At 42.0% G+C, this 18,338-nt stretch overlaps 1 protein-coding gene across 1 annotated transcript in view; it reads left to right on the top strand.

Moving 5' to 3' along the window:
- Positions 1-745: 745 nt before the first annotated feature.
- Positions 746-18,338, top strand: part of plcd3b (phospholipase C, delta 3b) — a 73,110-nt gene continuing 55,517 nt past the window's right edge. The window contains exons 1-2 of the mRNA XM_042751906.1: positions 746-1,489; positions 2,378-2,545. Coding sequence (XP_042607840.1) covers positions 1,423-1,489; positions 2,378-2,545 — 235 coding nt within the window. The 5' untranslated portion in view covers positions 746-1,422. The remainder of the gene's footprint in view (positions 1,490-2,377; positions 2,546-18,338) is intronic.

Raw genomic sequence — 18,338 nt, 5'->3', positions numbered from 1 at the left:
CAACAAAATGGTGTATTTCCGCCACCAACTGGTATGGAGTGTGGATCAACATGACATACTCCCTTCCCCTCCATTTTTTTAAAGATAAAAAATATGTCTTATATCTTCTATCCACTGTATTTCTACTAATAGTGCTATCATTTCCCCTGTATAAACAGATAATTCATTATTGATCCTTTCCCTTACTGATAAATGAAATTCTGGAACGGTAAACGCTACTCCTACCCTATGGTCTAAACTCTTTGAAGTATCTTTGTAGATCTGTACATAGCTGTAGTACTCATTAAAATATCTCTGTTCCAAAGGAGAGATAAGAAAGAAAGCAAGAAGCTGAGAAAATCTAAGTTCAAAATAATAATAATAATAATAAGAAGAAGAATAAGAAGAAGAAGACGAAGAAGAAGATTTTAGCCTACAAAAATGCAGTTTTACATCGTCAAAGTTAACATATAACCATGTTTGACAATTAATTGCTTGCATATTTAGTTAATATTAAAGAAGGTGTGTGATTATTTTATTATTTTGACAGCCTATTTTAACAGAAATAATAATAATAATAAAAATGCGTATAGTTTTGTGAGAAAATATTTAATTTTTTGTGTTTGCCTTTAAACGTCTTTCAGTGGCGATTCTCACTACTAGTGTGTTTAGCTTTGCACACTTTAAGGCAAACATATTTTCTGAGAACTGTTTGAATTTAAAGAAAAAGTTCAAATGGAGGCATTAATCATAGCTGGCAAAACAGTAGTGCAAACGTTAAACTTGTTTTGTACCGTACGCTTGAAATAGCCTAATTAATTTGATCAGCCTCGAGTTGGTTCCTTTTTTTAATGTTGAGATCACTAGAGGGAGACATTTTGTTAATCCTAATCTCAGCACAGGCTCGTCTGCACATCGTTGTATAATAGTAGGAATTAATAATTTAGTCCAGCCATTTTCAGATCGTTTTTTTATATATATATAAATTGTCGGTGTATTTGCGTTTTGAATTGAAGATATAGTAGCTGTATTATTGTTTATTGTGCTGTGTCTGTCTCTCCCATTTAAACGAGCTGCTCTTATAAAATGACATCGTCGTTTAAGATTCAGTTCTAGCGCATAGATAGGACAATGACGTCTTTACTGGACACCTAAATCTGTGCTTTATATGCTTTTAAGCGGCACCAGTTTCTATCGTTATATTTATGTAGATTATAATTTTTGTACATCGTAGACTGAAATAAAAACCGAAGCCAATGTAATGTGAGCCATATAACAGTGGCAGCTCTTTAAAATTCGTGAGCTCATTAGACAGGGGCAGTGTCTATTCTGTTTCCTGATATATATTCAGATAGAGCTGCATCAGTACAGCACACTATCTAGACAACCATCCGTTTATCACATAAACTCTCCAGTTTAAAACGCAAGTGGACTTACTGCATCATGTTGAGAAAGAATAATGGAGCCGGGACGTCCCAATTAAAACCAGACGATCCCCTGCTAAAAATGGGTAAGACATTATTATTATTAGTAGTAGTAGTATCATTATTATTTATTTATTTTTAAGGTTTCACACACACAGTTATATTTATTTTAGTTTTGTATTTGTGTGGGCTCTACCACAATGGGAAATTCTCATTTCACTGATTATTTCATTGGTCATGGTCAATGAAAATTGATCTTTTTTTGACATTTGAATTGTCCTTTGGCCTTGGATATATAGATATTAAATATATTATAGATATTATATATTAAAGACTATATAAGCCAAATATATATATATATATATATATATATATATATATATATATATATATATATATATATATATATATATATATATATAGAAAATATATATTCTAGATATACCACAATGTCTCGAATTGCTGTCCCTTTCACCGAGCAAGCTTTAAACACTGCTATAATAAATATGCTGTATTTTTGAAGGTACACTGGTGTTTTTAACAGATTGTGAACTTTTAACATATTGTAATTTGTGCTGTTATACAGTGGTCCCTTATTACCAAATGTATGCAGTTCAAATGTCTTTCCTTCTTTCTTTCTTTCTGTCTTTCTTTCTTTCTTTCTTTCTTTTTTATTTTTTAACTTATTGTAGTTTTTTTGCCACATAAAACATTGGTAAAATTGCTGTGAACTTATTTTTGCTTTCACTCACATTAGGTGATGTTATGGTTTAATGCTAATTAGTGAATATGCAGACTTGTTTTGATTAGTTACATGGAGAAAACTGTGGTAATTCATTTGCTCTGAATAAATGGCAGCTTTATGCAAATGCTGGATTTCACTGTTTGCTCAGAGCTTGTTGTTTTGTTGCATAGGAATCTAATATGATTTTTTAGAGTGCCACAATCATCAGACTTATTAATGAACTCTACAGGGGTCCAGGATGATGAGGATGTGAAAATGATGCTGCAGGGGTCCTCTATGACGAAGGTACGTTCTCCACGCTGGAAGAGGAAGCGCATGCTAAAGCTGATGAATGATGGAGTCACTGTCTGGTGTGAATCCAACAAGGCCACCAACAAAGCCAAAAGTCAGCAGTCCTGTGAGTTGTCATACTTAGATATAGTGTGTTTATTTATTAGAATAATTTCTGAGTAGTTTGCTGAGTGTGAAAATGTTACAAATAAGGTTTTTATGAAGCAGTAGGTGTGTGTGTGGTGATGATAAGTGATGTTCTGTATTCTGTGCTCTGGAACTGTAAGAGCCCCTCCCGGTAAATACACCTCCTATTTATGGCTGTCTAAACAGGCTTCAGGTCTACTGGCCACAGCACTGACAGTCATTACAGGGCTGGTCTATTTGTAGTTCAGATGGGGGGGTTCTCTAAGCTTCACTGTACACTCTAATTACAGTCTGTGACGGGGTGGGAAGAGAGCAGCCCTTCACTTTATGGTTTGCTCCATATAGTTAACATGAATTTATTATCATTGCCCTGGCAACTGTGCACATGGCTTAAATTAGAAGTTTGCTATATAATTGATCTTGGTTAGACAGATCATGTTTTGTGATGTGGCTGAGACATGTGTGTGAACGCCCACTATTTAGAAGAATGTTGGTAACCAAACAGTTGCTGGTAGCAATCGACTTCCATAGTATATCTATATTTTTTTCCAGGTTTAGAACAAACTTAAGGGTGAATAACTGATGACAGAATTTTCATTTTTGGATTAACTATTTTTTTCCGAAGGGGTTTAGGAGCGTACAGTGTGAAACATCAGTTTATGAATATTATGAATGATTTAATAAAACTAAAGTATGAAAAATCATCCACCTCTCAGACTCAGATGAAGAGACAAATGTGTTTCCCCATTTTACGAAAATCTTTTCATCCACTATATAGCTCAAGGCAAGGTTGGGGGGGGGGTCAACATTTTAATTCATAAGAGACTTTCTTTACTCTGAATAATACATTGACTGATGTTTTTTTACCATTTATAATAAATCATTTACGATTGTTAATTTATATAGTCCCAAAAAAAGATGACCCTGATTTTTTTTTTCTTTCTCCTGTTTCCACGGATATCTAACTTAGATATTAATTCAACAATGCGGTTTGGAGGTGACTTTAGTACACCTTTAGACCCAATTTTAGATTGGTGCAGTTAATACAAGGTATTCATAATAGGCAACAATAATAAAGCAATATATGAAAGATACAAATAAACCAAATATTGTTGCAATCGTATGTTTTTTTCATACAGCAATTACAAGATGCTTTTGTCCATATAAGGGATTTCCGGGGGGGGGGGGGGGGGGGGGGCAAAAATATAGCAAAAGTAACAGAAATAACAGGATAAATATCAAGAAAAGTATCTCAGAGTCAGCAAAAGAAATGAAAATAGTGACTGTTTATCTCACAGTGTAAGAAACAGCCTGCAGAAGTGAAATGCATGGTTGTTGTCCAAACTGGAACTACCTACTGTAACCAAAGCACAATAAACTCATTTAGCCTTTTCCAAGGCCCAAATCCACTTTTCCTGACGTAAAAATGGGCGCCGCCATTTGTTAATTCTATGGGTCTAGCCTCCCTCATCATCTTCCAGCAACTATTTTAGCTGTTCAAAACAGTTCGTTTTGCTGCTTGATATTGACAATTGATGTGTCCGATCATATTATTTTAATCTGTTATCTTAATTAAGAACACACTGGTTTGTCCTGTAAACAGTTTTACCGTTTAATGCACGTTGTTATTCTCCTCGTTATTTACCTATAGCGGCTAATGAAACGGAAGTCTCACCTATAGGCTTACTTCCGCGTTGAGGAAAAAGGTGGATATATTTCTGGGAATCCATTCTCTGGTCTCATGAGACCAAATCAATCATTTTGGATCTAACAACATCCAAAATGTGGGGTGGGGTGTTATGGTTTGCGGCACCAAAATAGTGGTAACTTTTGTGGTAATGAGCACTCTTTGCAAGCTTTCTAGTCTATGATCCATTTAAAATGTAGAACTTTGTTTTTTCAGCCACACACACGTTGCAAAGTTTTGGGAATGACATCTGCATATTTATGTGGGATTCACTCTCAAAGTAGCAGTGATTGACACAATGATGACCAAAGCAATAGACGAGAGAAAATATGTGAAAATGGGCATTAAGACTAGAGCACCCTGACTAATTTTAGAAGCACCCTCAGTGATTATTTCTGGAACCTGGTTAATACGCTTTTATTGCAAAACTATATACAAAAACAACAAAATACAAATGCACTTAATAAAACATTTGAATAAATGCATATTTATAAGCTAAGCACTTAACTAAAATAAGTATGCTATTAATAAAATAAATAACTAGAGAAGGCTGACTATAATCAGCTTGCTTCCATTTAATAAGATAAGCCTACTCCTCATCTGAATTAGAAAGAACGTTTGAGCATACACGGTAATCTCTGAGCAAAAGCAGAGCCAATTCATAAAAGAACAATGTATATTTAAAAGCACACCTCCAGTTTTGTGTGAGTGAAGGAAATCCACTTGCGAGTGGAGATTTGTGCTCGCGCATTACATGGATCACGTAACATTATGCGCTCTTGTCAAATATCACGCTATCGAAACCGCCTAAAATTAAGTATAAAGAGGAGAAGAAAGCGGCCCTAGGCAGCTACACATGCCAGGATCCGCCACTGCCCGATGCAGTTAGAAATTTACTAAAAACAAGTCTATCGCAAGACATCTGGTGGTGGGGGGGGCACCTGGGGTAGACACGCCTCTGGCTGGGCGATATGGCCATACGCCATATGGTTTTTACCATTTATAATAAATAATTTTTTAGATTTTTTATAATAAATCACTTTTTTTTTAAATTTTTTTGCCCCCCTACTAAAAAGCAATATTCAAATGACAAAAAAATTGTTCAAAACAAGTTTTAATATAATTCTTTATCATTTACCAGTCAAATTTATAACTGAGACAAGATGATTAAAAAAAAAAAAAGCAGTAACGTTATTACCTTAATGCTGGAAAGATCTTTATTTTAATTTATTTTTTATTTTATTTTTATACTAGCCCATCATGCATCTAACCATCCACTCGGCGTTAAAAGCTGTTAAGATTAAAACTGGCAACTTTGCAGTGAGTCAGTGTAATGGACGTAGGACAGAGCAAGTGTAAATATATTTTCTAGTCTATATTTCCATCTCGTTATGCCGCTGGTTTAGGTTATTTATTTATTTTTATTTTTTCTTATATAAATTATTTGTAAATAGAGCAGACATGGTCTAACTGTGTCTACACTGGACGCGAGAGTTGTCGTGCCGTGCCCCGCTGTGCTAAAAGTCTGTCTAAACTTGATGACACCACACAACAGTGCAAATCATCTGAACGTAGTGTCAGTACATTTTGTCATAAATATAATGAGGCATCAGTTTACTGATGGGGATCCACTCGTGTTCGGTGTAGACATGTTGTGCATTTTTTAATGGGTTATGTTACAGCCCTGCTTGTTTTTAATGTTTTTATTAAATATCTGTATTGACTGCATGATCATATCATCGTATTATTTACTGCCATGCGAGCCACAAAAGCCCCGCAACGAGCATTGCTGCAGGTTGCTTTTTGGCGGATATGTTGTGCTTGTGCTGCCACGGTCTTGTTAATTTCGTAGGGCGAAACATCTCTCTCACTTGGTAGCAGAGTACAGTATGTGAGCGGAGTGGAGCGGCAACAATTTCCCCTCCTCGCTCCGAGCATTTAATAATCACTCCACTCCCACTCCACTTCACGCTCACTGATACAAGACACACCGATCCGCCTTCGCTCTGTATGTTTGAAATTTTATGTTCATAACGTAGCCTATAAAAATAAAATACATAAATGAATAAATAAAATAACAGGAGAGTTTTTTCCTACCACAAAACTAATAACATTGTCAGCATTAAAAGGTATAATTGCTGCTTTCTGCTGTGCAAATTTTGTTTGATGAAAATAACAGTACATTTTCATCAGTTATTTTATCTACAGATTGATGCATTTCTTACAGATTTCAAAATCATTCAAAATCAGATACAGATGAAGTACTGTAAGATTACATTTGTTTGAATGCATTATTACGAAAGCGATTGCGTGTGAGTGCTGTACCTGTTTAAATTATGCTTTAACCTGAAAATATTCAGTAAAAGGAACAGACAAACTCCTTGAGAACTAACCTATAACTTCCCGATCGGGTATTGCTATCATTATAACCTTCTGATTTGAGGGATCCATCTGTATCAAGATATAGCTAAATATGTTTAACATGTGAATTTTTGCTAAATATGCAGTTATATTACGGGCTGTTGGCATGAATTGGACTCGTGATGGAGCAGTGGTGGAGCGCTCTTGGAGCGAGTGAAAACCACGACACTCTGACTTTTAACAAATCCGCTCTTCGCTCCTATTAAAATCACACCGCGCTCCGCTCACATACTCTGCTCAGCAGCATGTCTCTATGGCAAACGTGCGGGGGAGGGTTGAGCCCATTCGGAACTACGGGAGCCCAGAGTGGAGCGTCGATGGATGTTAAAAAGAAAACCGATTTTCATTCAAACAAATCGATGTAAACTACACATTCGAGTTAATCGATAAAATCGATTTATCGCCCAGCCCTAGGGTTGGTAGAGGAGGAGTACACTGAGAAGTGCCTGGTTCCCACAGTAAAGTTCATTGGCAGTAAAGCTCTTATAAAGGGATGTATGAGTGCTGAATGTGTGATTCACACACCACTGTGTGATGTAATACAAAAAATTTAAACAGAAGATGCTACCCTCTCCTCACCCCTGCATTGTTGGCCATTTTTTAACATGGCAATGACAATATGCATTCTCCCAAGGTGAAAATTCTTAACTGAATAAACATTTCCTAACAAGTATGAGTTTTTTTTAAAGAGGGCAGTCCATTCACTCAGGACTCCATTTCCCACAATCCTTTGTCCGGACTCATCAGCACTCATTACCTATACCTATAAAAGATGCACTCAGACACAAACACACACACTGCTGATTGATAGCCTCTAGTGTACTCCTAGTTCCCTATCGATACTACATTCGTACTGCGTCGTAAGTCGTTTAGGCTAAGATGCTATGGGGAAAAGTGCCTTTTCTCAGATTTTTGAATCCACTTACAACCACACAAACAAACTGCAAGACAGCCCCCCCAAGCCCGCCAAAAGGGGCGGAGCCTATCATCAGCAAACACAACAAACCCACCCAAAAAGGCAACGGCATCCAGCTATATAAGCGGCCGTCTCACCTAGACAAAATGATTCATTCTCCTTCAGTGACAACTGATATCTCTTCGCTGGATCTGAGACTTGAAGCCGATCAAGCAGCCGAGATCACCGCTGACCAGCTCTCCGCTCTGCACAGCAGATCAACCACTTCTCTCTGCTTTCCGCCCTCTAGCAGCTCGCTCCTCTCTTGCAGCTCGCCACTAACAAGCAGCATGCCGCTACGAGCAGCCAGCTGCCCTTGCAGCTCTTTGCCTCAGCTCGCCGCCCTTAAGCAGCCTCTGATCGGCGTACCGCTTCCGGCAGCCGGATCAGTTCGCTGCTCCCCAGCAGCCGGTTCACAAGCGGCCGGTTAGCGCAACGCTCGCGAGCTGCCTGCAGTGTCGATCGCACTTCGGCGCTTCCACCTGCTTTTGCTGAGGTTTCTAAAAGAGCTAATTTCCTAGAGCAAATTTTGCAGTGTTCTTGCAAATGTCGCGCCACAACTGTGGCTCATGCAGGGCCCCCCTGCACGCTGATGACGGGCATGATGAGTGTGTGCAATGCCTGGGGAAGTCCCACGCTGAAGCTGCGCTCATCAGCACGACCTGTCCACATAGCGTGGATATGATTCTGGCCTCTCTGCGCTCGTGGATAACTTTCTTTTCAGAAAGCGACTCCATCCCTCGCACCCTCACGATTCTCTCCTCCCAGGAGCCTGTGAGGAAGAAACAGCAGGGCAGAGTATCCCATCGCTCAGATGAGATCGAGCTCACGTCGGCTCAAGGCCCGCATACATCGGTCTCTCCTCAGAGAGAGTTTTCGCCTGTCCGCTTTTCCCATCTAGACCAGCGTCCTTTTGCCAGCGCGAACGACCTGGTCTCATTCAGTGGGTCTGAAGACGAGCCGCTAGATGACAACATGTCAATAGCGGCCTTAGACACCGAGGATTGGTTGGGCTCGACTCAGGACCCCGGGCCCTTGCCGTCTACCCAGCCGTTCGACGCCAGGACTTCTGTGGACAACGAGCAGATCCGTGTTCTGTCTAAGGCCATTGAGGAACTCGGGCTGTAGTGGTCTGCGCCTGAGGAGCCCTCACGTAGCTGACGGGACGCCGCCAGGCCCCTCCCCAAAGGGCTGCACCCTTCTTCCCAGAGGTCCATGAGGAGCTCATGAAGTCATGGCACGCCCCTTACTCTGCCCGCCTCAGAACATCTGCCTCTCACTGTGGTTGACCGCGCGGGGCAGAAGGGCTATGAGAAGATCCCTCCAGTGGACGAAGCCATGGCCGCACACCCGTGCCCACCTGCCAACATTGGATGGAAGTCTAAGGCGACGGTCCTGTCCAAGCCATGCCGGACGACTTCGACTCTCGTGGGACGAGCATACTCCATGGCGGTGCTTCAAATGTACCAGGCCAAGTTCCTCCATACCATGGATGAAGTGGGGCACAACCTGGCCACATTTAAGGAGTTGCGCAGCGTTACAGACCTGGCCCTTCACTCAGAGGTAAAATCTATGCTGGCGAAAAGGGCCATAGAAGTGGTCCCCTTAGCCCAGAGTGAGTCAGGCTTCTACAGCCGGTACTTCCTCATCTTCAAAAAGGATGGCGGTCTCAGACCCATCCTCGAATTAACCCTCTGAGGTCTAGGGGGTTTTGGGGGCCTGGAGAAGTTTTGACATCCCCTGACTTTTGTGCTTTTTTCAGTTGCTTATAAATACATGGCTAAAGTCTAATAACACTGTAATCAGTACAAACTGGGCTACAATAATATGTAAATAGCATGTATGTACATGATTGTGTTTTTGAGAAAACAACGTTTATGCGTGGTTAGTAAAAAAACTAAAATTTTAGAGTCACTGAAATAAGGTCATAGAGAACATTTGAGAACATTTGAGAACAAGACTGTCAAACCTGGAGCTTGTAGCCTAGAATTTTTGCTTCAAAATGATGTGAAAATCATCTTGTTTACTCACTCACAGAAACAATAGTTTAATTTACATTTTTTAAGACATTTTTTGTTTCAAAAGGGCATATGCGAGTAGGCGTCAACTATCATGAATATTTGTGTGATTCACACCTGAGAAGACAAATACCCACATAATGAGCCTTTCAGTCAGATATGTGACTGAGAGGAAGAGTTACAAGAAAGAATGTGAGGATAAAATAAATGTATATATTTTTATGTTTGTAGTTTATTTAGAATATATTTAATTATCCCCCAAAATAACTTGAGATTCACTTGCAAGTGTGCAGTTAAACAGTTTATTAGGAACAATCAAAGCTGACTTTCAAAGCTGAATTTTTAGCATCATTACTCCAGTCACACAATCTTTCAGAAATCATTCTAATATTCTGATTTGCTACTCAAAAAAACATTTATTATTATTATTATTATTATAATTATGATTATTATTAATTTTGAAGAGATTTTTTTGATTAATTGAAAGAACAGCATCGTTTCTAACATGATTATTGTATTTATCATCACTTGTGTGCTAAATAAAGCTTATATATATATATAATATATATAAATAGTTTTATATATAAATAGTTTTAAATAATTGCAGTGCAACCCTGGCCCCTTGGACGAACCCCGGCTGGTACGAGCAGGGCGCAGTGGTGGGGTTAGTTGACAGACGGAAAGTCTTCTTCACAGATGCTTTCAAGACGGGCTGGGGAGCCCTGTGCGAAGGCCATCCGACCTTTGGCGTCTGGACGAGTGCAGAAAGCAAGCTCCATATCAACCGCCTGGAAATGCTGGCTATATGTCGAGCTCTCTACACTTTCTTACCACTCCTGGCAGGGAACCACGTCCTAATCCAGTCAGACATCATGACAGTGGTGTCATTCATAAATCGCCAAGGCAGGCTCTCCTAAAACCCCTATTCACTCTTGTGGAAAGCGTCCTAGAGTGGGCCCAGCACCACCTGCTCTCGTTGAGGGCAACGCATGTGCAGGGTGTTCTGAACACAGGGGTGGACATGTTGTCCCGGAGCAACCTCCCCTCAGAGGAATGGAGGCTCCATCCCCAGACCGTTCAAATGATTTAGGACATCTTTGGTAGGGAAGAGGTCGACCTCTTCGCCTCCGAAGAAAATTCTCACTGCCCAATCTATTTTTCACAATTCAAGGATGCTCTGGCCCACGACTGGCCCAGTCTCCTCCTTTATGCTTTTCCCCAAATCGCTATGATCCCCCAGGTCATCAGACGAATCAGGGAGGATGCCCACAAGGTCCTCCTGGTGGCCCTCTGTGGAGGAGCCAACCATTTGGAGGGTGCTCTCGTGCAGAAAGTCCAAAACGGCCTAGTAGAAGTAATATATAATAACTTATGACGTGCAGGAAATCCCTAATATGGACAAAGGCATCCCACTATCGCTGTAGCTTAAAAAAAAGGTAATTTCAGGTAATTTCCAGGTAATAAATAGTATATGAATAATGCAGTGCTAATTGACATAACATTTATTACAGTATAGAAACTATTCTGCCTTATTATGTGTTTGTATAAACCAATCCTAAAATTGGCATTAAGAAAATACAGAAAATATTATAGAATACAAATGAATGGTTATCGTCCAGCAGCGTATTTGATTTCTTAGCCAATTATTTTTTTTCTTAGCCAATAATTTTTTTTATCCTACCAAAAATGTGCCTATAAAAACTACACTTTCAATGTGATTTTAAACCCTTCAAGTCAAGAAGACTCACAGGCTGTTTTCTCTGCTGCACACACATCCTTGTGTAAGTGTTCTTTAAGTGTCCCTGTTTATTTTCATTCATAGTATTCAGCTAACTATGAAATATTTTGTAATATGATATCTAAGATTTTTTATGATTTATTTATTTATTTATTCATTTATTTATTTATTACCTTATTGGGATTGAAATTAGGAATTGACAAGAATTGGAATCGTTAAAATTCAAATGATGCCCAACCTTACCCATACCCCACATTATTCTTTACTGCCACCTTTCTATTCACACAGTTTTAAACCCTTTCATTTCTTTTAAACCTTCACTTACCCTTCTTTGCTTTTGCCTTTCGTAAAAACAACCACATAATCTTATACGTGAATGTACTTTTCAAAATTAGTTATAAAACAGTTGGTCCTGGCAACAGGGATAGGTAGTATGCTTGCTTAACATAGCCTCAAACATGACAATTTATGAGATTAATATCATGTTTTGCTCCAAAATCATAATATAACATCAGTCGAGTTTGAAACAATTAGCTTCTGTGGTTCCATGTTGCATCACAGTGAGACAGAATATATATATATATATATATATATATATATATATATATATATATATATATATATATATATTGTGACGAGTCAGCTGCCTCCTCCCTGATAATCACCGGCACCCCGTCCTAAATCGCCGCCCTTCACCAGGCTCCCGATAGGAGTGGGTGTGGGAGAGAGGAGGGGGGCTGGACGAGTCAGGGCTGGCGGCGTGTGATGGGGCACACCTGAAGGAAATGGAGCCTCATCACCACTGCTGTTTAAAAGCCCAACGCGCCTCTCCTAGGGGGACCGGTCTCTTCCCCTTGCATGCACACTGGTGTCCTCGTGGGTCCAGGAAGGGTGCGTTGAGGGACTCCCGCGCCACCAGAGACGTGAGCTGCCGGACCCGCGGTCCGGTCGAGAACCGCACCCGTCTACACGGCCGTCGGGCCAGGATGCCGGGCCGTCCATCCCCTGCAAGCGCCGCGGCCAGCGAGGAGGATGAAGCCGCTAGAAGAAGCCGCCGCCCCTCGCGCCCCGGACCGAAGAGGGGAGCGCGTGCGGCCGCCGGACTCCGCCCCTTACCTGGACCCTTCCTCCATGAACACTGCCAGACCCCCACGAACCCCGCAGCACGACGACGAGGACACCAGATTCCCTGTTGTTTTGGACACTGTTCCCCTTTTGGACACTTTATTCCCCCTTTTTTTGGTTTTTTCTGTTAAATAAAACCCTCTCCGAGGCCTGACGCCAATCCCACATACCCTATCCACACACACACACATCACAGTGGTGGAGAATGCGGGCAAGGCGGAGCCTAGACAGCGCAGTTGGGAGACACCTGATGACGTCACTCCCTCTCGTTTGCAAAAGGTCGCGTACCCGGACTGGGACGGAGGAACGGAGGAGACGGCCTCCCAGCCACACAAAGGGGTAAGTGACTTCTCTTTTACGGTCATTTTACCCTGTGGTTGGTTGAGGCTGTCGACTAAATCCCGTTTTCTCTGTCCCTGTTCCGGCGCGCTGTGAGAGGGAGGACTGCCCGGAGAGGAATCCCCGCCCCCGCCCACTCCGACCGTTTGGAGCCTGGTTGAGGAAGGTAGCACTCCCGTGTGGGCTGCGCCCTGAGGACGGGGATGTCGCTTGGGGGGGGGAATGTGACGAGTCAGCTGCCTCCTCCCTGATAATCACCGGCACCCCGTCCTAAATCGCCGCCCTTCACCAGGCTCCCGATAGGAGTGGGTGTGGGAGAGAGGAGGGGCGCTGGACGAGTCAGGGCTGGCGGCGTGTGATGGGGCACACCTGAAGGAAATGGAGCCTCATCACCGCCGCTGTTTAAAAGCCCAACGCGCCTCTCCTCGGGAGACCGGTCTCTTTCCCCCGTGCATGCACACTGGTGTCCTCGTGGGTCCAGGAAGGGTGCGTTGAGGGACTCCCGCGCCACCAGAGACGTGAGCTGCCGGACCCGCGGTCCGGTCGAGAACCGCACCCGTCTACACGGCCGTCGGGCCATGAGGATGCCGGGCCAGGCCGTCCATCCCCTGCAAGCGCCGCGGCCAGCGAGGAGGATGAAGCCGCTAGAAGAAGCCGCCGCCGCCTCGCGCCCCGGGACCGAAGAGGGGAGCGCGTGCGGGCCGCCGGACTCCGCCCCTTACCTGGACCCTTCCTCCATGAACACTGCCAGACCCCCACGAACCCCGCAGAGCACGACGAGGACACCAGATTCCCTGTTGTTTTGGACACTGTTCCCCTTCTTGGACACTTTATTCCCCCTTTTTTTGGTTTTTCTGTTAAATAAAAACCTCTCCGAGGCCTGACGCCACGCCCACTGTGTCTGTCGTTGGCGCGTCCCGTCACAATATATATATATAATATATATATATATATATATATATATATATATATATATATATATATATATATATATACACACACACATACATACAGTGGGTACGGAAAGTATTCAGACCCCTTTAAATTGTTCACTCTTTGTTATATTGCAGCCATTTGCTAAAATCATTTAAGTTAATTTTTTTCCTCATTAATGTACACACAGCACCCCGTATTGACAGAAAAACACTGAATTGTTGACATTTTTGCACATTTATTAAAAAAGAAAAACTGAAATATCACATGGTCCTAAGTATTCAGACCCTTTGCTCAGTATTTAGTAGAAGCACCCTTTTGATCTAATACAGCCATGAGTCTTTTTGGGAAAGATGCAACAAGTTTTTCACACCTGGATTTGAGAATCCTCTGCCATTCATCCTTGCAGATCCTCTCCAGTTCTGTCAGGTTGGATGGTAAACGTTGGTGGACAGCCATTTTTTAGGTCTCTCCAGAGATGCTCAATTGGGTTTAAGTCAGGGCTTTGGCTGGGCCATTCAAGAACAGTCACGGAGTTGTTGTGAAGCCACTCCTTCGTTATTTTAGCTGTGTGCTTAGGGTCATTGTCTTGTTGGAAGGTGAACCTTCAGCCCAGTCTGAGGTCCTGAGCACTCTGGAGAAGGTTTTCGTCCAGGATATCCCTGTACTTGGCCGCATTCATCTTTCCCTCAATTGCAACCAGTCGTCCTGTCCCTGCAGCTGAAAAACACCCCCACAGCATGATGCTGCCACCACCATGCTTCACTGTTGGGACTGTATTGGACAGGTGATGAGCAGGTGATTTTCTCCACACATACCACTTAGAATTAAGGCCAAAAAGTTCTATCTTGGTCTCATCAGACCAGAGAATCTTATTTCTCTGTTTTTTAGCAAACTCCATACAGGCTTTCATGTGTCTTGCACTGAGGAGAGGCTTCCGTCGGGCCACTCTGCCATAAAGCCCCGACTGGTGAAGGGCTGCAGTGATGGTTGACTTTCTACAACTTTCTCCCATTTCCCGACTGCATCTCTGGAGCTCAACCACAGTGATCTTTGGGTTCTTCTTTACCTCTCTCACCAAGGCTCTTCTCCCCAGATAGCTCAGTTTGGCCGGACGGCCAGCTCTAGGAAGGGTTCTGGTTGTTTTAAACATCTTCCAATTAAGGATTATGGAGGCCACTGTGCTCTTAGGAACCTTAAGTGCAGCCGATTGTTTTTTGTAACCTTGGCCAGATCTGTGCCTTGCCACAATTCTGTCTCTGAGCTCTTCAGGCAGTTCCTTTGACCTCATGATTCTCATTTGCTCTGACATGCACTGTGAGCTGTAAGGTCTTATATAGACAGGTGTGTCCAATCAGTATAATCAAACACAGCTGGACTCAAATGAAGGTGTAGAAGCATCTCAAGGATGATCAGAAGAAATGGACAGCTCCTGAGTTAAATATATGAGTATCACAGCAAAGGGTCTGAATACTTAGGACCATGTGATATTTCAGTTTTTCTTTTTTTATAAATGTGAAAAAACGTCAACAATTCTGTGTTTTTCTGTCAATATGGGGTGCTGTGTGTACATGAATGAGAAAAAAAATGAACTTAAACGATTTTAGCAAATGGCTGCAATATAACAAAGAGTGAAAAATTTAAGGGGGTCTGAATACTTTCCGTACCCACTGTATATATATATATATATATATATATATATATATATATATATATATATATATATATATATATATACATGTTTTTTTTTTTTTTTTTATTCTATACTGTGATACAAGCTATGTCATTTAGCATTGCATTGCAATTGTGTGTTAATTGTCTTCCACATTTGATTTGTTAAAGTGTCTCTATCTTCATGTTATTTATATGTAGCGATATCTGATGCATTTATCCATATAAGGGATTTCCTGGGTCTCACTTGTGAAACAGACATTACAGTACATGGGTTAGGACTCTGCTCTATAATGCTCACAGCATCTCATTGTGGGAAACAAATATAAAAATAATACTAAAGTACTTTGTAATGTAGTAACTTGAGTAGTTTTTCAGCAAACTACTTTTTTACTCTTACTTGAGTCATATTATTTTTCAGGACTTCTACTTGTTCGCAAGTAAATTATTCATTAAATAGCAATACTTTTACTTAAGTACAATTTCTTAGTACTCTTTCTACCACTGGACCGGGTGTATGTCCAACTGGTGCAACCGGCCCCAGGGCATTTAAGGAGGTCATTCTCCAGGATTTAAAGGGTCAGTTCAGGTAAAAATTATGGCACTTTCCACACGAACGTGGGTATTTTCAAAACTGCAGCTTTTTCTATGCAGTTTGACAGTTTGTCCACACACAAACGCAGCACCAGGTCACTGAAACAGAACATTTTTGAAAACCCCTGCAAGGGTCAATATTTTAAAAAACTCGGGTTGCAGTGTTATCGTGTAGACAGCGAAACCGGAGATTTTGGCTTGTGACGTCGGAACATGCGCTGTTATCTCCGCCTACTGGAAACTTTTTCAGGCTTCTGATTGGCCAACATGGCTTTATGGTTGAGATTATATCGCCACCTGTTGGCTTGGCATGCTCTTGACAGTGCTTCATAGCATGCTTTTGCGTTTTCATGTGGACAGAGATTTTTAAAAGAAGTTTATAAAAATACCTGTGTACGTGTGGACATGGCCTAAAATTCTGTCACTAATAACTCACCCTCTGTCACAGAGGCTAGACCATCATCCACAACAGACCCGTCAGCCTCACCCACTCATTCAGCATCACCCGAATTTTGATTATCCACACCTGCACCAGCTCATCAACTCATATAAACAGTCACACTTCCCTTCTTTGTTGTCTGGTCTTGTTGATCCACACTGCTCAACTTACCTGACTTCTTACCTGTGGTCCGTCCCTAATTCTCCTCACCATCACCGGCTATCCTGATCATCTGTTTGCAAGTTCATCAGCTTCTGCTAAAGACAGAGACTATATATTCAAGATAAGTTCACCAATATCATCATTCTCCTAACTTCTCACCTGATTGCTTACCTGAACTCTGCCACTTGCAATTATAAACCTTTGTGAATTGTATTACCTGTGTTGTAATATTTTGGTGTTGTTCACCAAAAAAAGAAAATTCTGTTATTAATTACTCATCCTCATGTTGTTCCAAACCTGTAAGACCTTCGTTCATTTTCAGAACACAAATTATGATATTTCTGATGAAATATGAGAGCTGTCTGACCCTGCATAGACAGCAATGCAACTGAAACGTGCCCAGGCCCAGAAAGGTAGTAAGGTGTAATGATGATTGACTCGGTTGTGTAGTTGGATCCATTTGTGGAGTTTATTATAACAATGGCAAAAAACAGAGTAAAGCTCAAGACTAGAATGAGTGTCAATAAACGTACACAGGGTCGAAGATGGCAGTGGCAGTCCAAACAGCAAAATAATCCAAGTCTGTAATCCAAAGGCCTTAGTCAAGAACAGGCAGAGAAACAATAACGTGGCAAACAAACAGAGAATATGAAAGGCTTGGTAGAGACAGGGTAAACTGGCAATACTTTGTAACATGATGAACAAACAATTTGGCTTATAACTGGTTGGAACAGGAAGTGAAGCAAGAAGAACCGGCATTATTCAGGATATGGCTCCCTCTGACGGCTGGAGGAATGGATGGCGGATGCAGATGTTACAGAATCCCCACCCCTATGAACACCTCCAGGTGTTCTTTGTGACCGTCCCCTTGGTCTGGGTGGTCGATTGGGATGTGTCCGATGAAAGTCCAGAATCAAGGATAGGTCCAATATGTCCTTGGCAGCCACCCAGGATCTGTCCTCTCGACCATAGCCTTCCCAGTCCACCAGGTATTGCATCTGACCCCCATGACGCCTGGAATCCAGAATCTTCTTTACCAGGTAGAGGGGCCAGATGCAGGGTGGACCAGTTTTAACAGGGAAACATGAAAAGAAGGAGAAATATGATAATGAGCAGGAAGCTCTAACCTGTAGGTCACTGGATTAATTTGTTGCAAGATACGAAACGGGCCTACATACCATGGGCTGAGCTTCCTGCTGGCCAGCCGCAACCGTAGATCCTGGGTGGACAACCAGACCTTCTGACCAGTCTGGTTGCTCGAATGGGGATGGCTCCTGTGGTCTGCCTTGATTCTCTGGGCTCTGATTGCCCTCTGCAGCCTCACGTGGGCACTATCCCACATCCGTTCACTTCTTCTGACCCAGTCGTCCACTGCAGGGATTTCTGATGGCTCTCCAGACCAAGGGAACATGGGAGGCTGATAACCTAGAACACACTGGAAGTGGGTGAGTCCTGTAGAGGAATGGGTGAGGGAATTTTGTGCATATTCCGCCCATGGTAAAAAGTCGATCTATAATTACCAGAATTGTGGTGTAACCATTGGAACTGGGCAGATCTGTAACAAAGTCTATGGCCAAATGAGACCAGGGTCACTGAGGGATTGGCAGGGGTTCTAGGAGACCAGCTGGGAGTTCCCGGAGTGTTTTGGACTGAGCACACACACTGCAAGACTTAACATACACAGTAACATC

The sequence above is a fragment of the Cyprinus carpio genome, chromosome A5, assembly GCF_018340385.1.
Source record: "Cyprinus carpio isolate SPL01 chromosome A5, ASM1834038v1, whole genome shotgun sequence".
Lineage (NCBI taxonomy): Eukaryota > Metazoa > Chordata > Actinopteri > Cypriniformes > Cyprinidae > Cyprinus > Cyprinus carpio.
Note: the sequence above shows the minus strand (reverse complement) of the source record. Positions and strands in the feature narration are given on the sequence as shown.